At 50.3% G+C, this 27531-nt stretch overlaps 1 protein-coding gene across 4 annotated transcripts in view; it reads left to right on the plus strand.

Annotated features, from left to right (window-relative positions):
- LOC140915533 (LON peptidase N-terminal domain and RING finger protein 1) overlaps nt 1-27531 on the plus strand; it is a 52771-nt gene that overhangs the window by 14446 nt on the left and 10794 nt on the right. Inside the window, exons 7-12 of one of the 4 annotated variants that reach the window (XM_073355287.2) lie at nt 3899-4013; nt 4793-4914; nt 5424-5582; nt 6357-6519; nt 7302-7448; nt 10029-13475. In XM_073355287.2, the coding sequence (XP_073211388.1) occupies nt 3899-4013; nt 4793-4914; nt 5424-5582; nt 6357-6519; nt 7302-7448; nt 10029-10226 (904 nt within the window). In that variant the 3' untranslated portion in view covers nt 10227-13475. The other 3 variants (XM_073355288.2, XM_073355290.2, XM_073355289.2) reach the window with 3 other exon arrangements.

The following is a 27531-nucleotide window of genomic DNA, read 5'->3' on the forward strand; positions in this document are numbered from 1 at the left end:
GTTTGCTGGCCCAGACCTTTTGCTCACATCTTGCTGCTAAATTTTTCATGCCCAAGCGCAGGCAAAGCTAAACGAGGGACGCACGATAAAGCGCGCAGGACACGGATAACAATGTGTGGTCGGTCCCTTTGATGTCGATAACAGAGTCCGTTACCACCAACTCGTAAGTCAGCATTCCTAGTGCACTCTGTGTGATTCACTGTAATGAAAACACTAGGCACCCGTAGGCTGAGGGCCATGTGATTGAGTGAGTTGATAGCGAAACCAAGTGAAACTTGCCAAAGGGTGTGTTAAAATTAACTTCATTATCCACTTAACTCTTTGAGTACCTGGAACCCTTACACAGCTGTCCTCCTCCCCGCTCCTGAAGGCTCATGTGCGCGCAACAAGAAGACAAAGACGTTTGTACATTGCAGCCTGGGCCTGAGGCCGCTCCTAACCCTTTCCCTGCTCCTAGTAGCTACACGGGGGGGGGGCGGGGGGGGGTTCAGCCAGCGAATGGGCACCGTGGGAAATGTACCACCCACACTGTAAATGAACTGAGGAGGGTGGAGTTAAACTAGGGGTGAATTTGGCCCAATGTACCTGAAAATCGCCAGTCGTTTAATCCCAGGACTGTTTTTTGAGGAGGGGAATGAGGCATGTACAAGTGTCCAGAAGCCCAAACTGTAATGGAGAGAGAGAAGCCAGGAGAGAAATGTTAGCCCAATGATTGGCGCTTCCATTGGGCAGCACATCCTGGCCTGTTAACATCTTCTCCAAGCAGCGGGCACTGGTCCAGGGCTCTCTGCTCTATGTCCCTCTTTGGTCCCTACTCTCTTGCTGGCCCATGACCTCTCTCCCTTCCCTGGGTTTGTCCCAAATAATCTGTTACTCTTCATGTCTGGGTGGACCCTCCCCTCCTCCGGGGGAAGGCTTTTGGGGCCATTTGGTGGGACCCTGCCACCTGCTACGGAAAGTCACATAGGCCAGTCATTAGTGCTCTCTGGGCGAGGAGATCGCTGGGAACGCTCTGGAGGCAGCATGCTTGGCCTTCGTCAGTGCTGGTGGGATGTAGCGTCTTTCATTGCCTAATGCTGACCGCCCCGGTTGCCTCCAGAGGAAACCCCTGCCCTGCCTCTAGGCAGGTGCAGGGACGAGACAGCGTGTGTGGGATCACCAGGACTCCAGCAGGGATGCTGTGGGGCTGATCTCCGAGGTTTTAGTGGTTTAACTCCATCGATCGGAGCCCAGGCTGCCGATCAGGGGAAGTTTCAGAGTAACAGCCGTGTTAGTCTGTATTCGCAAAAAGAAAAGGAGGACTTGTGGCACCTTAGAGACTAACCAATTTATCTGAGCATAAGCTTTCGGTGATTTATACTTCTGATTAAGCAGTAAGCCAGCATCACAGACAGGCTTCACACTGGAGCATTCAGCTAACTAAGCAGCAGGCCAAGGTGGGCATGTTCCCTCACAAACGGCTGGCCTCTCCCAGCCGCGAGAAAGGAGATCTGGGACATGGCTTGCCCCTGCAACAAGGAGAAGTGGTACATGCGGCCTTTTCTCCGAGTTGGGTCTGACTGTGTTCTGGCTCAGTGGAGCTACCCTTAATGCCCACCAGCAGGGACGGGAGGAGAACTAGGCCTTGTGCTTGGGTATGTTGGCCAGCAGCAGACAGGACCTGAACAAACAGCTCTGCCAGGGCTCCTCAGTCCTGACCTTAAACCTGCTGCTCCCTCCTCAGGCCTCTGTTTAGCAGAGACCTATGGCCGCACTGCGCTCAGGCAACTTGTCCCTGAGCCATGGCCCCCGTGACCACCCTGGGACTTCAGATCAGCCTCTGAACCCAGGAGCAGTGGCTTGAAGCGCTAATCCCTCTGGATGACCCAGTCCTGGTCTGCAGCTCAAGGGCTGGTTATTTTTTAAGCCTGAGTTCCCTCGATTAAAAATAATAATGCGATTAATCCATTAGTGTAGACGTCAGTTCGATGAGAGGAAATGGTCTGTGCGAGCCAAGATGCTGCACAGAGCTGGGGCCTCCTGGCAAATTGACTGGCAAGTGCTGGCAAGTTCTGGGAATAACTTGCTAGGCTGGCTGCTCCTGGCGAAGGGGAGATGGCCATGTGAGCGGAGATGTTCAGTGATGTGTGAGGCTCTGGGGCAAAGTCACTGAGTGTCATGGGGTCACGTGTCTTCCAAACACTAGTCATACTCAGCTGCACATTTCCTTTACAGTCAGTTGCCTGCCAGGAGGCTTGGCTGTTAGGGGAGTGAGCACCAGGTGCAGGAGAGCTGACTTGCATTGTAAGATGGAGGTGCTGGGCAGGTGTCAGAGGGTGAATTCTCTGTCTATGGTAATTCTATGGTTCTATTTGCCATAGCCTCTGGCTGCCTGACCCTCTTAAGCTGTGTATCCTCCCAGCACCCCTGTGAGGGAGGGAAGGGCTGTTAGTCCTGTTTTACAGATGGGCACCTGAAGCAGATAGACTGACTGTGAGTCTGTGCTTCCCCCTGTTCAGCCCCTTCCTTCATGGACCATGGAGGGAATGGGATTGTCTGCATTGCCTTCAGCATGCTCATAACACGTTTAGCTCTACAGTATGATAATGACTGTTGTCTAACCTCATGCTTCAGGGCTTCAGCCAGTCACTTGCTGGGGTCAGGAAGGAATCCCCACCCCCAACATACACTTTGAATTTTTTCCCCCCCAACTTCCTCTGAAGCATCAGAGATGAGCCACAGCTAGAGACATGATACTGGTTGGGGTGGACCAGTGCTCTGAGCTGGTACAGAGAATCGTCTGTCTTAGAGGCCTGGCTGGTGGGTCTAGCTCATATGCTCAAGGTCTAACTGGTCGCTATAGTCAGGGTCAGGATGGAATCTGCCCCCACTGGCTGGCTGGGACCTTGGGAGTTTTTCACTTTCTTCCGCAAATGAGGCCTGGCTCCCCTCCTGGGATCACAAAGCTCTGTCTCACCTACTCAGTTCCCTGCCATTGCAGGGCATCAGTGGGATCTCTGTCTCACTTGTACTTGATACCTGTGGTACACAGCAGTTTAGTCTCCTGAGGTTTGAAATGCTTGAGTTTAAGTGAAGTCACTGGGCTCGACATAGCGGGATTTGGGTGCAGGTTAATAGCCTGTGATACAGGGGCGGTCAGACTAGATCTAATGGTCCCTTCTGGGTTTATGAGACTCACCCAAGAGGTCTATGGCAGGGCAGTGCTTGAACCCAGGTGTCCGCTAGTGCTCTAACCAGTGGCCATCCTTCTGCTCTAGCTCTAAGAGCTCCCCCCTGCCTCCCAGCAGTGAGAGTAATTCATAGAACAAACTAACAAGCAGATCCCCAGTAAAGTGCTCGTCCCCTTTCTGGGGTGTAAGCATGGCAACACAGTCTCCTCTCCTGTTGGCTCCGGCCTCCGCCAGGTCCCCAGTAAAGCATCCTGACAGGTTGCATAGCCGGTGAGTCCTAGGTGCCATAGGGCACAGCTGGAGCTTTAAGAGCGCGGTGGGTCCTTCGTGAGCTCTGGCCACAGAGAGACATGTGTCAGTGGCGGGCAAGATGCACCCTGCCCCCTAACACCCTGGTCACGTGGCACCCAGAGTGTGGTAACTCCATCTGCCACGGGCTGCCCGCAAAGCAGTGCCCTTGCTTTGGTTCAGACTGCAGCAGCTCAAAGTGTGCGTCCGCGAGCCTCCCACACGTCCTTCGCACTGGCTGCCCAGAGAGCACACATGCTTTGCTGGCTTACGAAACCTTAACTAGACTGGGACCCAGCTACCTGGGGGGCCTGCTCTCTGCTTCTCTCCGTCCTGGGCTTTCGGCTCTTCTAAGGCCAAATCATGGCTTGTAACTCCACGCACCCCTCTTCCACCCTCCTGCCTTCGGTTTGCTCAACCTTGTGCCTGTGGTTCTGCAGGATGTTTTTTGAGCCAGTGACCACGCCCTGCGGCCACACCTTCTGCAAGGAGTGCCTGGAGCGCTGTCTGGACCACAGGCCCAACTGCCCACTGTGCAAACAGAGCCTGAGAGAGGTAAGAGGAAGCCTCTGGTGACTCTGTGGGTTGGAGCAGAAGGGAGATCGGAGCACTGCTGTTAACACGCTCCAGCTGTAAAAGCAGCAGGCCTGGAAGCAATATTGGCCAAACTAGGAGGGTATAAGACTAGGACTGTGCTGTACATTGGCAAGCACTGTTCTCTACCAGATGGGGTACTGGGTCTGCTCATGTATGTGTGATCGTATAATGCTTTTTCACACAACATGCAATTAGACTGTGGAACTCATTGCCACAAGACTAGTTGAGGCCAAGAATTTAGCTAGATTCACAGAGGAACTGCACATTTATATACATCTAGGGTTATAATAGTGAAGGCTAACAAAAATGGAAGGGGATTAAACCCTCATGCCTCAGGGATTAAGGGAATCTCTAACTAACAGGGATTAAGAGGAGACCATCACAAAGCAGATTATCTCAGGGTGTTCTTGAAGCTTCCTCTGAAGCATCTGATATTGGCCACTGTCAGAGACAGGATACTAGACTAAATGGACCATAGGTCTGATCCAGTCTGGCAATTCCTTTCCTATAACACCTAATCCTATTACACCTGTGGGAAACCCTCCTATAGCTGGAATGGGAGGGGCCTACATCACTGGGAGAAGAAGATTGTGGGCTCTCTCCTTCCCATTCTTTGATCTGAAATGGCCTTTGGCTCCATGAGGGGTGGGGATAGTTCCCAGCTTCAGTTGGGCCCCTGCACTACCGTGAATGTTTTTGACCAAGGTTATACTTCTTTCTCTTTCCCTCTCTTCCAGTATTTGAAGGCTGGGAAGTACAACCCCACCGTCCTGCTGGTGGAGATCATGGCGGCCACCTTTCCCTCGCAGCTGGCAGACAGGAAACGGGTGCATGAGGCTGAGATGGCAGAGCTCTCAAAGTAAACAAAGAACATCTTCAATATATGTGTGTGGGTGTGTTTGTGGGGAGAGGGGCGGGAGAGCGAGTGTACGTGCCTGTACCATAATGTGGACAGGGGAGACCTTCAGTCTCAAAGGGCCCTTCAGAGAACAGAGAGGATCTCACTGAGAAGCTGCTACCTGGTGGGTTGGTGGGGTTCTCTCCACTGGGCCTCCATATCAGATCAGCTGGATGGCTTCATTGGCAGAGTTATAGCCCCCTGGATGATCTGAGGCGATGATTTATTATTCTGCAAGGCCAGAGCATTGTTTCTTCATGCATCCCTTGCCTCTTGGTGGAATGCAGTATTAAAGAGCAGGTTTGTGAGACTGGTCAGGTCCTGCTAAGTATAAATTGACTCCTTGAGACTGATGAGACTTGGTGTCCTATGCTTTTCCATGTGCTGCTCTTGCCACGTCCACACGGAAAAGGGGTGAAGTTTCAAAGCAGTGACCAAGAATTTCTTTCCTGTCATCCCCTTCCCTGCAGCCTGACCAAGAACATCCCCATCTTTGTGTGCACCATGTCTTTCCCGGGCATCTCGTGCCCGCTGCACGTCTTCGAACCTCGCTACCGTCTCATGATGCGGAGGTGCCAGGAGACCGGCACAAAGATGTTTGGCATGTGTATGTATGAGAGTGGGAAGAGGTGAGCCATGGACCAAGGCACCAACTGCAGCTGCATTCTCATCTCTCCATCTGTGACCCCCTCCTCCCACTACCTATGCTTCATCCTCTCAGACCTATCGACTGCCCCATTTTTTGCTGTAGACATGTCAATTCCTGTGTCTTTATCTTCCAAAATAGTAGCTGTCAGTCTAGGGGCCCTGTGATGTCCACGGGGGGCCACTGTCAATGCTGGAAGAAAGATGGTCCAGTGGTTAGGGCCAGGTACAGCAGTGCTGTGGTCTACAGCTCTTCCAGCATTTCTGTTGGAAACCCCCGTTAGGAGAATGATCCACATGAAGGGAGTTTGGAGGGTGGGGAAAGGAAGCTGCACAGATCCTCCAAGAGGCACCCCTCTAGTTCCTTTCAGAACAGCACTGACAGGCTCCAAAAGGCAAAACCCCTCTCCCCTGGTGGGAAGATGGTGGGCTGCCCACCTGGGTCACAAGGGTCAAAGATGCTCAGGGCTCCGGCAATGATATGCAAGAGCCCTGAGTAAAATATATCCATAGTTACCGGTTGCGTAGCTTGGACATAATTCAGTGTCCTGGACACTGGAGGAATCACTCCCTTGCAGATGTATGTGGCTTAGTGGAGGGTTTTACAGATTGACAGGGAACTTCTCTGTGTGTAGGGCCTTCATCCAGCCAGTTACTGGGGCTTTTTCTTCCTTTTTTTGTGGAAAGACGCTCTCGCATTGCTCTCACGCCTAAGCTCCTTCCCTCTCCTCCTCATACTCCCCTCTCATCTGCTCCAGTTTTGCGGACTACGGCTGCATGTTGGAGATTCAGCACATGGAGTTCTTGGCCGACGGGCGATCCCTGGTGGACACGATAGGAAGGTGTCGGTTCCGGGTGCTGAGGCGGGGACACAGGGACGGTTACAACACTGCTGATATTGAGTACCTGGAGGACGAGAAGGTGAGAGCAGCCCGTAGGGCTGCTGTATAAATGCACAGCAGGGGCAGTAGCAGTCATTCAGCGGGGCAGACCACCGGTTGAAATGGGGCTACCCCAGAACGGTGAATTCTGGCGCATGGGAACGTTCTCTCCAGGCGCGTTTCTGGGGCTCAGAATTTCCGTTCGCTCCAGCCATCTGCTGCCGGCTCATCCCTTGGTGCTTTATAATCTCTACTTCCCAGGCTTAGAGCGTGCGGGGGTTTCCAAGAACGGACTTCAGCCGTTTCACCCATGTTGACCTCCTTGCACCCAACGCCTAACTGGCTGCCCCCACCTCTGTGCTGCAGGCCAGGTTCGTCATGGAGGGCATCCCTTCCCCCCGCTGGCCGAATAGCTCGCCAGTGCACTGGTGGTGTTGAACGAGGAACCGGTGCTGTGCACATGGGATCGGCCCCCTCCGCGAGTGAGCTGACCCAGGCCAACTTCTGCTGGTCGCAGCCTTTCGAGGAGCCACTAAATGGACACAGTGCTGTGGGGGCGGGTGGCTGGGATGACAGCAGTGTCATGCTGGGTTGGCACTGCCTGCTGCAGAGAGGAACCTCACCCGTGCTCGCACTGCTCCTGCATGTACTATGTTACTGAACCAGTTTATCTAAAATCCCTGTATTGCTTTCTTCTCCTCTCCTGTCTTCACCACTCCTGCACTGTCTCCTTCCAACTCCCTTCCCCTGATCTCTCACCCCCTCACCGGGTGCTCCCCATCACTCTTCCTTTCATTCTGCTTTCATCTCCCCACCGGCCAGGTGGAAGGGGAAGAGCTGGCCGAGCTGCACCGTCTGCACGAGTGCACCTACCAGCAGGCGCAGAAGTTTTGTGAACACGGGGATGCTGCCTTGAGGCAGATTCTGATGCACCGCGGCCCCCTGCCTGAGAAGGAAGAGGACATCCAGGTAATGAGGGAGTTGCTGGTGAGGCGCCTCTGGGATGGCTGCCTTCTTAGAAATAAACTTACAGATTCCACAGATGCAATGGCCAGAAAGGGTCCTTGTGAGCTCTAACCTGAGCTCCTGCATCACCTGGAGCCCCGTGGTGGAAGTAGAGCATGCATTTAGAAAGACATCCAGGCTTGATCTCCAAGCGGAGGAGGATCCGCCGTGTCCCTTGAGGAGCTGGTGCAGTCGTTCATTACCCTCACTGTTAAAAATTTGCATCTGATTTCCAGCTTGAATGTAGCTGACTTCAGCTTGCAGCCACTGGATCCCACGATGCCTCTGTCTGCTAGATTAAAGACCTCTCATAGCAGAGAGATTCCTGTGTAGGCACTTAGAGACTGTCATGAAATTGCTCCTGGGTGAGCTCCTTTACTCTCTCATCATGAGGGGTTCTCCCAAACTTGAATCACTCTTGCAGATCAACTCTGTACCCTCTCTGATTTTTCAAAATCGAACAGGCACCAAGCAGAAGTCCATCATTACAAAATAAAAGGCCCGGATGTCCAGGGCAGGAGCAGCAAAAGGCACTGCAGGTCGAGAGTGAGGTGCCTTGGTGGAGCAGTGTGTGGGGAGCCCAGGACTGGACCATCAGGGCTTTCTGCAGGCCACACCATCGTACATTAGCAGACCTGGGGGGAAAGGGGGTGGAGTTTGCACTCCACGCTACTGAGCAACTGGGCTGGCTATTTTCTGCCCAAATGTATGTTTGTTTGTAAAAGTGCCAATTGGGGATCAAAGCCCCATTGTGCTAGGTGCTGCAGCTTGTCCCTGCCCCAAAGAGCAATGTATTACTCTCTCCTTTTTAAAACAAGAACAGGTTTGAGGACAGTGATAGGGTCACAGGGGAAACTGAGGTATTCTGCATGCCAAGATGAATTGCTAGGGGAACCTACTATGATCTCATGGCTAAACCCTGCAAGGGGTCTGAGTTGGAGCAGGGAGGGCAGGGGGAGGTCCTTTCAGCAGATATATCTCAATCCCAGGTGCACGACCATGAGTTTTCACGGGCACTGTCCTGGTGAATATGTCAACCGTGAGACCCATTTGCCTGGTTTTAGAGTATATGCTGTGGGACGAACCAGTCCCCACAAAGCTCTTGCTGTTTGGCGGGGACCCTAGAGGGGACAAATAAGGCAACGTGGTCTGCCTCGCGTAGTAGTTGCTCCTATTGCTATTTTGAGAGGGTTTCCCTTGCTCAGCATAATTTTTAGTGCCGGTTTGTGACCCTCTGCTATCTAACAGGCGGCCCACAGATATTTTTAAACTGTTCCTGGAATCAAAATAAAAAAGGTAAATATTTGCGGCTCCTTCAAGGAAATGGCATTTCTGGCTAGGGACGAGGTGCCCAAAGGGCTGGATCCGACTCGCTTGTCACATTCTTCTGATGGATTCAGACTCTGCAGACAGAAGCTTTCCTTTTCTTAAGCGAGTACATTTCTACTGGTTGCAAAGATTCTCTTCTGAATGTGACTGGACTTTACGCTGCTTTAGACAGCCTGAAACTAGAGGCAGGCCCTGTCCTCATTCCCCCGAGTGGGGTATTTTCTCTTAAACCTGGTTACATTTTAAAGAGCATTTTTTTCAGATTACTTAGGTGCCCAACTGCGCACCTAAATGGCATGAATAGGTGCTGCAGTGCTGCATTCAGATCCAGGAGCTGCATGTGCCCAAACAAAGGGCAAACAAAGGGTCCTAAAGATACCCTGGGTAAGGCTTTCCCCACTGAGAACTGCCGTAGGCCAGTGGTTCTCTAAGCCGGCCCGCTGCTTGTTCAGAGAAAGCCCCTGGCGGGCCGGGCCGGTTTGTTTACCTGCCGCGTCCACAGGTTCGGCCGATTGCGGCTCCCACTGGCCGCCGTTCGCTGCTCCAGGCCAATGGGGGCTGTGGGAAGCGGCGGGGGCCAAGGGATGTGCTGGCTGCCCTTCCCGCAGCCCCCATTGGCCTGGAGCGGCGAACCGCGGCCAGTGGGAGCCGTGATCGGCTGAACCTGCGAACGCGGCAGGTAAACAAACCGACCCGGCCCGCCAGGGGCTTTCCCTGAACAAGCAGCGGGCCGGCTTTGAGAACCACTGCTGTAGGCAACACTCTCCTTTCTGCAAAAGCCACTGGACACAGTGCACACTGCTGTGGGGTAGCCCCAGTGGGGCTGTGTGGATATAACAGAGGAGAGGATCTGGCCCCCTGGTCAGCAAAGCAAGGAGCCATCTGAAGACCCAGAAAGCGGTGTTTTGAGTAAGGAATTGCCATGTTTGCAGCCCCTTTTCTGGCCATAGCTGCACTCTGGAGCACCGTGTGGTATATATGTCTGAGTCTTTCAATTCTGGAGCCTGGTTCTGTTCTGCAATGGGCCTGGCCCTTGACGGGTAACTAAGATGTCCAAGTGGACATCTGACTAACAATGGTCTGACGGGGCGATCCTGTCCACCAGGGGCATAATGCCTCCTACAGGATATCCCACAGGTCCCAGGCCCTACTGCCTGGGCTTGTGTCAAGCTCCCATCCTCTTTCTGAACTGCAGCTTTCTTCTCTCTCTTCTAGGCCACCAAAGATGGACCAGCTTGGTGTTGGTGGCTTATTTCCATCTTGCCCCTGGACCCATCTGACCAGCTCCGGCTCTTTGCCACTACCTCGCTGCGGGCCCGCCTCACTCAGCTGAAGCACATCCTGACCGGCATCCTGCAGCACCGTGATTACGGCCACCAACTCGCAGACATCCGCCCGAGAGGCAGAATCTAAAATCTGGGGCGTTGCCGGTGCCTTGGCCAATTTGCTCAGCACTTTCTTTGGGAGGGCCGGGGATGGAGATGTCACCGGTTTTATTTCTGTATTTGGCCTCCATGTTTTTATTGTCTTTTCATCCGCACACCGACCTTAGCAACCAGCCGCGCACAAGCCTCTCTGGCAAACAGAGCTGGCAATGGCATGCAGAGGCAGCTAGAGTCCTTGATCCATTAGTGATACCACCGCCGTCCATGCAGTCTTGATAAGCTGCTTAGGGGATTTAGGAGCATCTCAGTAGGTCTAAGGAAGGCAGCAAGTCTGAAGGTGGGGCCAGGCTAAGGACACTGGCTTGCCTCTATGAGCCAAAGCCACATGCCAAGCTATTTTGGTATCGAGAAATCTCTCTCGAGGGCAACCAGAAATAAATGCCAGGTGTCGCATCGTTTTGGGCTCTTCCACGATCAGGGTCACTAGTGTTTGCTAGTTTGTCCCAGTCTCTGCACGCTAGGTGAGGAAAAGGGGTTTTAAATGAGTGGAAGAGTTGTAACGGGAGGGGGGAGGTTTCAGTAGCTTCCCGTGAGTTAGAGTTGCTGTCTTTAATCATGAGTTTGATCTGATAGTCCATAAAAAAAAGAGTTAAGTTAAATTAATTAAATTAAATGAAATAATCTGATCTTCTCAGGTCAGCTTCTAACAGCTGCTTATGTCCAAAAATCCCGAAAGAGAAGTTGCTATTTTAATATATCCAGTTCAGTATGTTTCCGTCTTTCAGGTTTGCTTCCTTCTCTGCTTTTGTTTGGGTGTCTTAATTTGCAGGAAGCTTCTGCCCCACATTCAGTCTGGCAATGCTAAGAGATGTTGCTGCGTTGCTCTCCTAATGGTCAGCCACCTGCTTCTCATGGACTCAGAGACTTTAAGACCAGATGGGACCATTGTGATCATCTAGTCTGACCTCCTGCACATTGCAGGCCATAGACCCTCAACCACCCACTCCTGTCACACATAACCTCTGGCTGAGTTATTGACATCCTCAAATCATGGTTTAAAGGCTTCAAGTTTCAGAGAATCCACCATTTACAGTAGGTTAAACCTGCAAGTGATCCCTGCCCCATGCTGCAGAGGAAGGCAAAAAACCTCCCGGGGTCTCTGCCAATCTGACCTGGGGGAAAATTCTTTTCCGACTGCAACTATGGCTATCAGTTAGACCCTGAACATGTGGGTGAGACCCACCAGTAGACACGTGGGAAAGAATTCTTTATAGTAACTCAGAGACCTTCCCATGTAGTTTATATCTGCTGCAAGAGGAATGCCATGGAATGAGGAAGGCAGGGAGAGTTTGCTCAGATTAGAGATGTGCCAAAGAGGCCGCGGTTGGATCTGGATTGAGTTTAAAATGGGATTCTGCTTCTGGGCCAGCTCATTAAGCTTTGGGTTTGAAGGCACCAAAATCTCAGGCAATTTGGCCCACAAATGATTTTATGAGATTTCCGTCATCTTGGGCGATGGAAATCTTGTGAGATCAGCATTTCTCGTGATATTTCTGCCATTTTGGGCTGAAAGCTTTTGTCCTTAGATTTTGGCTGCAGTTTGAACCGAGATCAGAAGATGAGGTCCTTCCAGTTTTGGATGCAACCTTCAGATGAAACTGATAGAGACAGGTTTGGGGCTGGGGCTTCAAATCTAAATGTCCATAAATTCAGAATGGTTCGGATGAGTGGATCTGGGATTCTTCTGGCTAATGATGGGCCTGTGATGCTAAGGTTGAGCTGGATCTAAACTTCTCCGTAGCAGGAGAGCAAGAGTCTGAGTGCCTCTAACTAGTTTCGCCTTGTCACTGAATACAATGGAATGAGATGAAAGGTGGAGGAAATGAGGGTGAGCTAGGACTTTGTGGCTGCTTTTCTGCAGATTATCTAGACTTGGTAGTTTTCTCTCCCAACAAGAAGATTATTTCTATGGGGCTGGGTTTAATTTTATTTAGTTCTTTATTTAAAAAATAATCAGTTATTCGCTGGGTTACAGATTTGCCAGGATTGTAGCCCTGCCTGTCCCATCTCTCCCAACTACTATCGGGGGACTCCATGTGCTATCAGGAGAGGCCAGTCTAGGCCATGCTGGAGCAAGGTAGAGGAGCTCTTCCTCTCTTTTCTTTTTGTCTCTTTTTGCACCACATCCTCAGCTACTCCCATTTACACCAGCAGAGTATCTGGCGTATGAGCTTGGATCTAGAATGGTTCAGGTGATCATCTCTCACTGTGTTCGGTATTATTTGTACCATGTAGGAAAGGATTGAGAATCTCCAGCCCCCCTGCCTGCTCCACCCCGATCCCCTCAGCTAGTTCAAGCACCTCTGCTCACCCCCACCACCCTTCCTCCCCCACCCTCCAACGTTGGAGGTTTGATTCCCTACTTCCCGACAAAGTGCCTTGCTTGGGGGATGACAATCCAGATAAACTGAGGCCTGCAGTTCCTGAGAAGCTAAAGACAGAATGGGGTGGCTGGTAAGGATGGGTCAAAGCTGGATTTTTGTCTTCACCCCTGAACTTGGCCTTTCCCTCTCCTGCTTTGCACCTGTTACTACAGCACTGGGCCCATGGTGATCCCCAAAGGCGACCGTAGTGGTGGGACAACTGGGGGTGAGGGGCTCTGGCTGCCTGGCCTGTGTGGGAATCCCCGGAGTTTTGGGTAGAACGACAGCAGGGGTGTCCATACAGAGGGGCTGCAGTGTATTACAGAAGGGATTGGCTGCTGCTAGGAATGGAAATATGAAAGGGGTTTGAAAGCCAATGACAAACACACAGTTTTCTCTCCACTGAACTTTGGGAAGTGCCTTTATTTTATTTGTGGTGGGCGCAACCAGTTCGCCAAGCTGATCAGAAGGCCTGCAGATTCGACTGGCCGCAGATTCGACTGGCCAGCATTGTTCACCCTACACCTTGTTCATCCCCCGGGACCCACCTGGTTTGCTGTCATGCTTATTCTGGCAGCACAGATAAGATGTGATGGGGGCAGTGTCTGGAAGTTGCTGCTAAGACTTTCCCATTTAGCAGTAGTGATCTAGCTTAGCAGTTGGCAAGCCCCATGGAGGGTGACCACCGGAGCCACTTCTCCTTCCATGTCCGCGTCTGGTAGAGACTCATTGGAATCGCTCCAGTTTGCTTGGAGTCCATTTGGATTTTTATGAGCAGATTTTTCCTCTTTGAACAAAACTCTCCGTATTGTCAAAGAAATAAAGGAGAGTGTTTTGTGTTGTGCCTGTTTGAACACTGACTGGGTTGGTTTGATTCCTTCCCGTGAGTCCCGCTCAACCAAAGCTTGAGCAGAAGCCCTCATGTGGCAACTGGGCCTTGGCAGACACGTGGAGTGGTAATGCCCCTGCCCTAAGACATTCACAGTCTGGGTTAGACACAGCACTGGCAGGAGAGAGGATCGGGGTGGAAGGCTGAGCGAGGAAGACCTGGGAGGAGGCTAGGGAGTGAGGTTGGTGCAGTGGAGGAGGTGTGAAGACTTGTATACAGGGAGAGCTATAAACACTCTGGGAGCTGATTGTATCTTGGGCTCCGTTCAGCTGCGGCTCCTCTGAGGGAGGTGGCTGCTGGGAAATGGGGGGCGTTCCACTGATTCCAACCAAGGTGTTATGAAATGCACCCATGTTGGGCAGCCCTGTTCCCACAGCATCCCCATTGCTTCCCAAGCCAGAGCTGCAGTTGCAAATAGCTGCCCCAGCTTTTGTGCCACGCATGCAGGAGGGAGTGTGTGCAAGGAGCTTCCCTGCACCTTAGGTGCCCTGCATAAGGGCCAGAGACAATGGTAGTCCATGCATGTTGGGGCACATGGCGGGCAGAGAGGAGTGGGAGGGAGACGGCATCATCCAGATCCACCAGTTCACAGAACTTGGCAGTCCTGCCTGCACCCACCCTCTGTGCACTCTCCTCTGGCGGGAGTGAGCTCCTTCGGGGGGCTTAGGTGCCACAGCGCCCTCTATGGGACCAAGGGTCACCACCTAGCCCAGTGCGATCACTGATAAGGTGCTAAGAAGTGGCTTGATAAAGAGCCACCCCCCAACCTTCCCCTTAGTAAAGCTCCAGGAGAAATGCCATCTCCAGGGAATGCCACTCTGGCTGTTATGGCATGTGGTGGCCTGGTGCCCACCTGTTCCGCAAGGGTGATGTTCTTAGAATCCTCCACCCACAAAATCCAACAACAAAAAAGGGAAAGAAAACCTATTCTTGTCTTGCCTGTTGCAGAGAGCAGCACCAGCCCAGGGTTCACCTCCTGCTCAGCAACTGGGGAGAGCGAGAAACTGGGGTGGGCTTTTCAGTTAAAGGCTTAAAAAGAAACTCCACAAAGGGTAGGAGAATCCTCCGTGCTGCAGCAAGTTTCTAAGGAAATGTCCCCTGGGGCACATACTCCAGCCCCAAACCTGGCCTGTGTCAGGCTCATCGCTGCAGGAGGCTCTCTGCAATCTTCATCAAAGGGCTTGAGGGCTGGGGAATCCCTTTGGGACAGAGCAGGAGGGGCAAAGGCGGCTAACCACATGCTCACTCAGGCCTCGACTCAGCAAGGCCTAGCACGAATAGCCTCCACATTGACTTTGAACTTCAGTATATTGTGGAGTTAGGGTCTTTGGCTTTAGTTAAATAATGAAATGGTTTGAACCTTTAAATGCCCGCAGCCATGTGGTGATGGTCCCGCCGTGGGAGAGGAGTGGGGCAGTTCCCAGGAGCTGGCCAATCACTGAATGCTCTGGGCGAAGAGGAACAAGAAGGTGGATGCTTTGGGAGCAGAATGCCAGGTTAGCTACACTTGGCAGCATTCCCTGTGCTGTAGAGGAAGGAGGGGAGGCCAGTTAAAGGTTGTTCGCAAGGAATTGCCGTGGAAAGGGGCAGCCACAGGATGAGGCAAAGGCAACCGATGGGGAAGTTCTCTTCCCGCACAAGGACGCTGTGCCTTGGATACTCCACCCGCTGCGAAAATCTAACCACAGTCAGTCCTGAGGCTGAGGTAGCACAAGTGTGCCCAGCCACCCCTTCTCCCTCAGTCTATTGAGGGAGGATGGAGACTCAGCGACGGATGATTCACAATAATATTAAAGATTTTGCAAGTTCGCTTCTCTGTACAGCAGCGTGTCTGTCCCTCTGCCCCCTATGGGGTGGAATGTCTGACTTGCTCACGGCCTGCGACTCTGCCGCCCTCTAGGGGCTGCAACCTACAAAGAGGATCTGTGCCCTGGTGCGCGATGATGGGGATTTTCCTTTAGCACAAGTGGGTGGGGACTCCATCTTTTGGAGCAGGGCCTGAGTTCAAGTCTCACTCCTGCATTGGGAAGGTAGATAGGGGGTGCTTGTAGTTTCATGCACCACTTCCCCAGCTGCAGCCAGTCCTTGTTGGCATGAGTGGCTGTACATTCCACCATGTTCTGCCAGGTTTCCCCTCAAAAACAGCACTGAAACCGTGAGTGTCAGCAAACCTGATACAAGTTTCAGAGTTCCTGTTTCCCTACAGTGCTGCCTTGTTTCCACTAGGTGGCACGAGGGAGCTGAAGACAGGCCAAAGGGAAGGGTGGGAGAGAAAAGAAGTGATACACTAGGTCACTGGAGTGTATGCCTGTTCCTTTCCTTCTTAGGGTGACCAGACAGCAAGGGTGAAAAATCGGGACAGGGCTGGGGGGTAATAGCCCCAAATATTGAGACTGTCCCTATAAAATCAGGACATCTGGTCACCCTATTTTCTGCACCCTGTCCCCCTAAAACATCAGTGCCCCCCAGCCCCCAAATCAATGGTACAGTCACAGTAAGCATGAAGGAGTCCCCCATATGTCTATGCATGTACTCATCACTATATATGCAGTTCAATATATTTGGGTGTATAGATATGCATGTTGATATGTTTACACAACAGACACACACACGTCAGCTCTTTACATGTCATTAATCGTCCTTGCTGGCTCAATTTCTTATGTGATCCGGAAATGAATCTCCCCGTTCCTGCCAGGGGTGTAGTACTGAGCAATTGTTTTTGTCAGCCAACGAAGCCGGTATGGTTGGGAAGGCAATGGGGGGGCAGTAACAACACGGAGCCAGGTTACCGCGCTCTAATCTGACTTGAAGGTAAGTCTGTCCCTGCACCGATCAGCCCATCTGGTGCATGGGGCTCAGATGTGGTGGTGTTGGGGCGGGTACACATACCTAGGCAGAGACTGCAGTGAGGAAAGGGGTAACTCACATGCCAACCTCCCCATGCTGTCTATGCTTCACTAAAGATAGCAGTGGCTATGTTGGCCCCCAGGGCCAGATTAAGACCTTTAGAGGCCCTAAGCACTGAAAAGATTATGGTGCCCCCCCATATGTAACTCAAATAAAAACAATACTATACCATAAAATAAAATTTTATTTTTTGAAATGACACAAAACTTACATGTATGCTGAAATGAAAATAGCTTCTTTCTAGATTTTCTGATTGCAAAATTCTGGATAAGCTCATCGAAGCTGACTCAACGAAGCATGTCCGCTTCCATACACAATAGGGAATGTGAATCAAGTCTGTCCTGACACACTGTTGTTCTCTGAGGGTTTTTTATTCTTTTCAGCTGAGAAAAAGAGCGTTCTGCAGAGCAGTTAGTAATCATCAATGGTAGAAAAACACGTCGTGTGATCTCTACATTTGGAAATACACTTTGTAGTCCCTCTTTCAGTATTGTGTCATGAAGATGAATGTGACTGAATTTCATTTTTCCTGTTTCATTAAACGTTGCGTGCATATAACAGTGGAACTGCCGTACTTCTCCACAGAGATTCATGTTCAAGTCAACAGGGTCTGAGTCAACGAGCTTTTGGGAACCTTGTGAATATAGTTCATCAGATAAGTCCATATCATTTAGAAAAGAAAATCTACTTGATACTTCATTGTACACTTCATCTCTCCTCTTCATCTGAAATTCACGTGTATCAATTATAGCGTAGTAAGTAGATACGAGAAATTTGTCTCTAGGATTCAATGCTGTTTCTGATACACTGCTATCATTTGCTTGTTTTTTCCTGATTCGCTTGCAGGACTGGGCTTCTTTTTAGTTAGTATCAGGCAAGATATCTTGATATGTCTTCAAATCTTTCGACATCATTCCTCAAAGTGTATAATTGGTCTGCTAATGATTGACAGAGGTCTGCACACGTTTTCAAATCCAATTCTTTCTCTGGGAGAGCTTGACTTGTGTGGTCAAAGTGTTGTAAAATTTCATTCCACGTGGTCAACGTGAATACAAACTCTAGTTCTTGCATCTTGTTTGCAATGTTTTCTGCCTCTTGGTCTTCAGCTGTACTTTCTAATGCATCCACAATCTTTGAGTAGGACTCCAGAATTGCACTTGTTGCCACTGCGCGTGCCTCCCAGCGAGTATTAGAAAGAGATTTCAACACACAATCATTGCCCAAGTATGTTTTAAGGACTGCCCATTGGTGTGTTGAGGCAGAGAAAATGTATAAAGTAACCGGACTGTTGAGAAAAAACTTACTGCCACTGGACAATGATCAACAGCACCGCGGCCAGCAAGATTGAGAGAGAGCAGCACATGGTATGAGTATGGTGCATTTGTTCTGTTCTAAAAGCTTCTTCTGCATTCCTTGATAACGCCCTGACGTGTTGGCAGCTTTGGCATTAGACTGACCTCTGCACTTTAAGAAATCTATTTTGCAAACTTGGCACAGATAAGGCAATACTTGATTTGCCATTTCATCACCAGTGTGGCTTTTCAAATTGAGGAATGTTATAAATCGTTCAACTGGTTTTCCATCTGTAGGGGAGACACATCTTAGTACACTACTCAATTGATCAATAGGTGAAAGATCAGGTGTAGAGTCGACAGACAAACTGAAGTACCCAGCAGTACTTATTTCATCCACAATAGCTGAACGAACTTTGTCACTCATTAGACCAATGAGTTCATCACATATTGTCTTGGATAAGTATGATGGGTTACCTTTGCCAGCATTCCCATATTTTGAGATCTGGCCTGCTAAAAATGGGTCAAACTGAGCCACAAGCTCCAACAATTCCAAGAAATTTCCATTCTGCAATGATCCAAATGTGTCCTTTGATCCCCGGAAAGGCAGACCATGTTCAGCTAATGTTTGAACATCAGCTATAACACGCTGCAAGCCATTTTGTCCGTATTCACGCTCCCCTTTAATTTGTTCTTCTAATTTTTGTGCCAATCCAAAGCCCTGTCTTCGATTTAAATATGTCAACATTGAGTCTCTGGGAGTAGTGCTATTTTCATGTTGGTCAATTAAAACAGTATTCCGCCAGTCATTAAATCCATCTGCAGCAAACCCGGGATGTTGAAGGTTTATACGCAAAAAGTTTGCAAACAAAACAGTACACAGACTTTGTTGATGGTGAATACAGTAACCATTCTCAAGTGTATTTCTCACCATTCGCTTTCATGCCGAAAAATATTTTTTGTGGACAATATCTTGTTTGTTTTCCATTGGTAAAAGTCTGACGTGGTTTCTCAAGTGGCCCAGTGTCGTGCTGACAGTCATTTGGTCCATGATCTATCCAGTAAGTTACATCATCGGTACTGAAATCAACCCACACACCAGGATCTTTTCTCCTATTATTTACAGCATGAGTAGGTTCAGTCTCTGACACATCCACACCTTCTAGAACAATGTCTGGTTTACCACCAGGAATAGGATGATCAGTTACAGTCTCTGACACATCCACATGTTCTGGAATGGTGTTTGTTTCACCAGTAGAAGAAGCGTCAGCCTCCGAGTGTGTAGTGAAGTGTAAGGAAGTCTAACAAAGTTCCGATTTTTCCCATGATGACTACTTCGATGCTTTTTTAAATAAATCAAAATTTTTTAAAAAAAATCTCATTTTTTTTGGTGCCCCCTGCTTTGCTGGTGCCCTAAGCATGTACTTAGTCTGCCTATTGGGAATCCAGCCCTGCTCGCCCCCCTGTACCAGGAGCCATGGATGGGCGTGGGGCACCCACTGCAGCACCAAGGACTTGGAGGTGTGGTCATTGGGGAGGTGGGTTTGAAAGAGAAAGAGGGCACAGCCATGTGATCCATCCCAGTTCAATGTGCTCCCCACACATTAGCGGAAGGCCTACAGGGGCCATAGGCAGCACCAGCCATTTTGCCCCACAGCTCTGTGCCGGCCGCTATGTGTGTCCCAGGCTCTTTTCAGGAAAGACAAGCTCCCTGCCCCAACGAGCTGACAGTGCAGATCTGGACACCCTTCACTTTCCACGTTGGTTGAGTGGCAGTGACTCAGCTCAGCCATGTTATAATTTTTAATGTGTTCGGGAGCCCTGGTCCCTGCTTAGGACCCCATTGTGCCAGGCACTGTATAAACAGAGAACACAGAGATGGTCCCTCACCCAAAGAGTTTATAATCCAAATAAGATTAATTAGTGTGGTGAGGATTGGCACTCTGGGCCTCTTCTCCTGCCTTACTCCCAATTTCTCCAGCCTTTTTCCTTTCCCTATGTTTCCTTCTAAGTCTTTTCCTTGTAGTGATTTTAGGCTCCCCTTTAATCCTCAAAACAAATAGTCCTAATAATCCCTAGCTCCTAGGTAGCACTTTTCTTCAGTAGATCTCAAAGAGCTTCACAAAGGAGGTCAGTGTCAGTCTCCCCATTTCAGAGATGGGGAAACTGAGGCACAGAAGTGCCCTACATTGCCCAGCAGGCCAGGGGCAGCGCTGATTAGAACCCATATCCTGAGTCCTTTTGCCTGCCTCCAGCACTGCACCCAATTCCTTTCCTCCTCTAATCTTGGTTGGAGATGTTCCTTCTTCAGCCTGCGTTTTACATCTGATAAAAGTCCCCCACTGCATCGCCTTACTGCCAGACCGCATGTGAATTGCAACACCCTTGCAGACAAAACTCTGGAACACTCCCACCGTGTGGCAATTTGTCGGTACAACACTATTGCTATGAGCGGCCAGGCCGGTAGAGGTCTCTTGCTCACTCTGGAATAATAAAGAGATTAGAAAAACACCAAACTGGATTTCTCCATCTCACCTAAACTGGGACTTTTATCTCTATTCCATCAGCTGCTTTCACGAAGAAACCTCAATAGCAGCTTCCCCAGTCTAGAGGCTGGGCGAAAACTAAGCGAAGCAGGCGAGTAATTAATACAGCGGGTGTCTGGCTGGGCCTTGTGTTTCGTTAGCATTTGGCTTGGCTCCCAACTAATTGGACTGGCCAGTTCTTGAGAGAGAGAAAAATAAACAGATAATGGTTCAAGTTAAGGTCCGCAGCTCTTTAAAGACAAGCTTTTGCCTCAAGTGAACCAGATTGCATTTTAAGGTTAACAGAGGCAACCAGAGGGGAAAAACAAAAACAAACTACCACCTAGTTTCCTATGTACCAGAGGGAAAAAAATGAGTATAACTCAAGACTGAGCGTACCACTCTTGTCCCTCTGTGGTGAGATTTAGCTTGGCCTCCAGTGCTCTGAAATACCTTATGTAAGCAAGAGGCGGATGCTTGAAGAAATAACATCAACTGGATGTGTCTTCACTTTCAAGCAGGCCCACCCCTGGAATAGACTCAGACCCAAGCCACGTAAGCCCCTGCTGGAACAGTTTAAATGGAAGCGGCCAGCACCCTCTGGAGAAATGGTTCCCATTATTTCCTCCAAGCGGACTGTACTGAAGCACTCAGTGAGTCACGGCCTTTTCCTGCCCAGGACCACTCACAGGTCTGCGTCCGGGGGGCCTTGGTGCTGCAGTCCAGCCGGAGCATCCCGCATCACGACGCAGCCCAGGCAGTGAAGTGAAGGGGCTCTCTGTCCTCTGGGGCTGGGGTCCTGGGAGTCCCGCAGTAAGGCATCCCTCCTCCAGCTTCGATTGGGTTTTATTAAGGCTTGCTTTATCTCTGCCACTGCCTTAACATTTCAGGAAGGAACCCCCAAGAAGCAAACACAGAGCTCAGCGGAGGCACCCTGAGTATGGCAGCGGCTGCCTCGCGGGTTGCATGAAGCTCTGCGGCGTGGCAGTTTGAAATCTGGGCCATGGAGACGTATGCAGCGGGAGCTCTGAAGTCAGCACAGTCTGGCTATGTCCCAGAGCTCACACACATCTATCTAGCGAGTGTGGCTGAAATGTGCTGGGGGCCCTTCGCTGGTCAGAGCCTGACCTTGCAGGCCCTTATGGATGTGCGCAGGCTTCACTCAATGGGACCATTTGCCTGAGTGCTCCTGGCCTTCACTGGGTCTGGCCGTATGAGTGGTTACAGCCTCGGGTCCTTGCTTAGTATTATGAGGGATTCCAAGCTGAAGGGATCTTCCCGCTCCTTAGGGCATGTCCAGCAATGCCGTCTCCTGGGAGTGATGCCAGGATGGTCCAGGGCTGATGGAGTGAGGTGGGATTCCTGGACACCCACAGCACCCTGAGGTCACAGGTCAACAGCTAACATTTGCTCTGTGATGTCCTGGCAATACGGCCACACAATATTGTAACACAGTGGCCTTGTCCTTGAGGGCAACACTCCCCGCCCCTCCTTCCCAGGGCTACTGTCTGCCAGTGCCAGAGAGAAAAAACGGCTCCCTTTTGTCCCGGGGTATTAAAATGCTGGCACTGCCTGGGTGCAACAGGGCTCACTCCCTGATCCTGATTCACCTCACTTACACTCAGTGTAAATGGGGAGTAACTCTGCTGACGGACACACCAGTCATCCCAGGGCAGCGGTAACAGCTCTGGCTTTATTCTGATGCTAATGTCAATGAAGATGTGTGTTAGAGAGAGCGGGTGCAGGAATCTGCCTGTGGCATGTCAGCCTAGATCCCCACCAGCCACTGACGAAACCTCCCTTTTCTGAAAATGACGTATGCTTCTGAGCCTGCACTTCTAGTGTCCTTTGCAGTGCAGACCTCCTCCTCCGGGGGGGGGGGGGGCTTCCTACATATTAAAACAGGCACCAGTTCGTCCATAGGCAGCTGCCATGTCAGGTGGTTCCCAGATGTTCACCTTGGCCAAGCCAGCAGGAGCCGGACTAAGTTCTTTTAAGCCACAAGTCACCCCTTGTGCATCACACCCTGTTGATGTCTGTGGGAGTTAGGCGCTTTTGAAAACCCCACCAGGTTCCTGTCTGTTTATTTAGCTGCCTAAATACCTTAGAATCATAGAATATCAGGGTTGGAAGGCACCTCAGGAGGTCATCTAGTCCAACCCGCTGCTCAAAGCAGGACCAATCCCCAACTTAATCATCCCAGCCAGGGCTTTGTCAAGCCCAACCTTAAAAACCTCTAAGGAAGGAGATTCCACCATCTCCCTAGGTAACCCATTCCGGTGCTTCACGACCCTCCTAGTGAAAAAGTTTTTCCTTATATCCAATCTAAACCTCCACCACTGCAACTTGAGATCATTACTCCATATTCTGTCATCTGCTACCACTGAGAACAGTCTAGATCCATCCTCTTTGAAATCCTGCGTTCAGGTAGTTGAAAGCAGCTATCAAATCCCCCCCCTCATTCTTCTCTTCCACAGACTAAATAATCCTAGTTCCCTCAGCCTCTCCTCATAAGTCATGTGCCCCAGCCCCCTAATCATTTTTGTGGCCCTCCGCTGGACTCTTTTCAATTTTTCCACATCCTTCTTGTCGTGTGGGGCCCAAACTGGACACAGTACTCCAGATGAGGCCTCACCAATGCCGAATAGAGGGGAACAATCACATCCCTTGATCTGCTAGCAATGATCCTACTTATACAGCCCAAAAATCTTTCAAAAAAACCTTTCAAAATCTGGCTTCACATGACTTCCCCTAGGTCTCACAATCAGCCTGTGCCCGCGCCAAGATGTGAACCGACATCTCCTGGTTCTCAGTGTCTTCACCATAAGATCATTCTTCGTCTCTAGCTTCTTTCTTTCAGTCGGCTTTCTGGCTTGCCCAGCGTGGAGGTACCAAAGCACTGCACTGGGCACACCCCACCAGCTGCCTACGTCACAGGACCAAAATGAAAGTCTTGTATTGGCCGAAGAGGGCTGAAGAAAGGAGGAGCCTATTTGCAGCAGAGCCATGAAGATGGTGGAAAGCAAACAAACAATCTCAGAAGGTTACACCACTGAGGCCAGTTGGGGCTACCCCTGGGTGGCCGAGAGAGCAGAATTTGGCTCATTCCACATAGTGTTCTATGGCACTTGCTGTTTTGTATTTAAAGCATACACGTGAGACTCCAGGCATGAGGGCAATTCCATGCAGCGGGCTCACTGCAGCAGACCAAGTCTCGGCCCAGTTCCCACGTTCGCTGGGAGTGCTTTCTGGCCAGAGTGACGTGATGCCATTGTTTGCATGGCCTCAGTGCTCCAGTTTGCATGAGGAGGTGTCCGTACGTAGCCCTCCTTTCAGACTCGAGCCACTGCCTCTGTCATCAGAGGCCCACGTCTCTGTGCCAGCTCTCCAGTTGGGGCGCTTTCCTTCATGTGAGAAAGGGGCAGCAGCTCGCTGGGCGAAAGCCCTGGGCAGAGGGAACGTGAAAGACTGAGCTTGCGGGCTGCCACTTTGCTCTTCTGCTTCAGCTTCCCACAACTTCTTGCACAAAGTGCTCCCCTGGTCGCTGAGGTCACCACAGACTGGAGAAAGGCTGATGTAAAAAAACCCGAAAACACAGGCCTGAGAAGTGCCTGTAAGAGGCATTAAAAAAACCCAGCCTCTCATTCCCTCCCCATATTAGAGCCAGGCAGCCGTTAATAGCATGGCACGCTCGGCTGCTTATCTATAATTACAGAGCAGCCTCCTTCTCCTCCCTGTGCTTACACACCAATGAATTACCTCAGTTGGGCATTTCAGATGGAAAGGGAACAGCTAGGGGCTTCTGAGGTGACAGCAAAAACACGGGGAGTTGGAGAGGGCAGGAAGAGGCTCCTGATCAGGTGATTTTTCTCAGCAGGGGTGCAGGGATCATCCCATTTCCTCCTGTTTTCTCATGTCCTGGGGCAGGGAAGCGGTTCTACAAGATGCCAGGCTGGGAACCCTCAGATAGGCACGATATCAGAGCCCCGAGAGCACAGAAAGGAATGAACGCCCTGAGTGACATGCATGAAGAATGAAGGTCTGACTAAGCTACTTGGTGCGGGTGTATGGACAGCACCTCACACAGAGGGACCCAGATGACTGGGTCCTTTGGGTGCTATGGCAATACAAATAATAAATAGCAATAATAACTGATTTGAAGCCTATCAGGGAGCTGCCAGCTTTGGTATTGGAACAGGTTTCATAGTGGGAGGTGCTAAGAGCCATTGAACAAAACTGTGAACCTTGTAGATGATGGAAACCACTTCAAGCCAAGGGGTGTTGCCACACCCCCAGCACCTTCAGTGCCAGGACCCCTGGCTGCCAGTGACTGATCTAAGGGAGTAGGATGTATCAGAGCGGAGTTTCTGGTCCTCTCAACTAGTTCACACTCCTCTCTTGCATCATGGGGCCTTCCAATGACAGAAGCTGCAGCCCAAGGCACCTACACAATAACAAGCCAGCCTCAGGATCAAAGAAATGCCAACGAGCCGAAGCTGCTGTACTACTAGTCGTCCCTTTGCAGAGACACGTGGCTCGTCAGAGGGTGCCGAGAACAAAACGGACGAGAAGGGGTGTGCAGCGGGACGGCTTTACAGATCGGTCTCATTGTTCTCATGATGCTCGAGTGCTTCTGCACCCAGATGCAGCAGTACGTGGGAACCATGACCGCTATGTCTGCTTACATCAGGTTTTGACTGAGATAAGTGGTGCATAGAGGCAAGACAGACAGCAGAATGACATGACCTTAGGGCCCAGGATTGGATAGTTCTATAGCTCTCATTTCTATCCGGGCTGGTAACTGAGAACTCATGGCCCAACTCCACAATTGGTGTCAATCTCCATGCATTTACACCAGCTGAGGGTCTGGTCCCGTAACTTGAATGGTCATGGCTCCCTTGGACAAAGCAAAACTTAGATGGGGTGGGATCTGAGTTACTACAGAGAAGTCTTTCCTGGGTATCTGGCTGGTGAATCTTGCCCATATGCTCAGGGTTTAGCTGATTGCCATAGTTGGGGTCGGGAAGGAATTTTCCTCCAGGGCAGATTGGAAGAGGCCCTGAAGGTTTTTCACCTTCCTCTGTAGCATAGGGCACGGGTCACTTGCTGGAGGATTCTCTGCTCACTGAAGTCTTTACACCACTAAACAATAGCACAGTGCAATAGCTGACAGTATTGTTATTCTGGGGGTTGGGTGAAACCTTGTTGAAGGGGGTAGTTGTAATCACCACCCTTCATTCTCAATAAAAGTAAGACATAGTTAAACTCCTTTAGGAGTGGGATAGCTGAAACAATGAGAGTCACCACCCAAAACGCATGCAAGGCCAGTCAGAAACTGAGCTATGTGGGCAGAGGGGTTTCACTGGGGACTGAATGCAAATGCAGAGGGTTGTGTATTGTTTTGGAGGAACTGTATGTATGAGGAGAGGCAGCCAAACACACAGGAGAGGCAGCCAGAGAAGGCAAGCAGAAAGCCAAAGGCAGCCAGACAAGCACTTGTAGTGACACCCTGAGAGAAAGCTAAGAGAGAGAAAGCTTTTTGGGCATAGTGCTGGCTGGAAAAAGAGGCTTGGAGGATTGACCAAGGAAACGGTTTCCTGTTTGATTCATACGATGTTCAGGGAAACAGAACTTTGTGAACATTCTTTGTAGAGAAAGGATTTCATCAAAGAAATACCTGTTTCCATCATCAATTTCTTCCCCTAACAGAAACAACGTGCAAGGCACCAAATACTACCTAACTGCTTGGGTCAAAGAGCGTGCCAATACAATGAAAACTTGGACTCAGGTTTCTGCTGCCAGGGACTTTACCAATACTGAGCAATGAGGTTTGCTGGTCTGCACTGAAGATTCTCCAAGCACCCAGTTGGGTTTCCGTATGAATTGCAGACAAGGGTTTCGAAGCGCAAGATGGCCAAGCAGCTGCGTGACCCGCAGAGGAACCAGCTCGCTTCCCATCAGCAGTGGCACAGCTAGGACAGCTGCAGGCTAGAACACTACTTGCAATAAAATACCAGCTTTCCTTTCTTCATAGCCTCTTCGAGGCAAGAGGAACCCAGCAGTTTACGTGGAGCTGCTTGCATGCACAGGGAGACCATTAACCGTTTAGCCACATATCTAATCCTATCTCAGCTCCTGGCCGTTTATTCCTTCAGTGAGCAACTAGGCCCCTTGCCTGCAAATTGTCACATGGCTGTGCCACAAGGGGGAGGCTACTTGTGAGTGCAATTAAGTGTTAATTACGGCTAATTTTGTAGTAAAGAGGAGCCCAAAGAGGTTAGTGACTTGCCCCAGGAAATCAACTGGAGTAGAATCCAGGAGGGCCGATTGCCAGGACTCTGCTCTAACCATTGTCTAACGCAGCCTCTTTCTGAGTCCCTAACCCGCAGCTCACATACCATTAGGCACCCATCAACTGTTCATTCCTTCTCCCACAGAGCTCCCTTTCTGATGATTTATGATTTCATTAGACCGTTCAGCTGAAGCAAAACATTTACAAGAAGATTAAATGGCGAGAAGATGGGAAACTCGTTAAAAGTGGGGGACTTATATAAATATAATGTTATTAAAATCAAATGTGACTTTTCGCAAGGACAGCTCTCTAAGCTGCTCTCTGTTTACCTTAATTGTTCTCCCCCATCAATTTGAGAGCGAGACTTGTACAAATTGAGATCCACAGAAGCCAGCGCACAAAAGCCTAAATAAATTTGATTAATTTCTTTCAATTATGCCGGCATGTTTGGGGTAGTTAATTATGTTTCCTAGATTTACCGCCTCCCTTTGCGGGAGGGCTGGGAACGCGAACATGCCGGAATCAGTGACAATTAGACGGCAAAAGAGCTCTCTGAACAATCATCATTTTCAGTTCCTTTCTGCGGGAACAACGCACCATTGTGGGGCAATAGGCGAAGTGATGCCTTTCAACGCTGGGCAGGGAAAACTAAGGAAAGGCAGCTGAGGAGCTGGTGAAAGGTATCTGGTGAAGTACTTCTGCATTGCGTCGCTGAGTCCGTTCCCCTCTGTGACATGCACCCAGCATCCTTCATTACCCATTGCTTCCCCTTCAGCAACACTGACAATGGGAAAAGAAGCTGCATTTTCATGCCTCCTCCCCACCCTGCCTGTGAAAAATGGGGCACCCCAAAGTTAGTGGGGTGTGGAAGTACAGATAGGGGTTAAAACCCTCATGATTATGTATGAACCCCAGGGGGCATCAGCGTAACACCTTATCAAAAGGCATAACCTGGCCTGTAGGCCATGCGAGACTCCAAAATGTCAAGCACTCGTGAGGATGACG

Source organism: Lepidochelys kempii, chromosome 8, assembly GCF_965140285.1.
Source record: "Lepidochelys kempii isolate rLepKem1 chromosome 8, rLepKem1.hap1, whole genome shotgun sequence".
Taxonomy (NCBI): Eukaryota; Metazoa; Chordata; order Testudines; family Cheloniidae; genus Lepidochelys; species Lepidochelys kempii.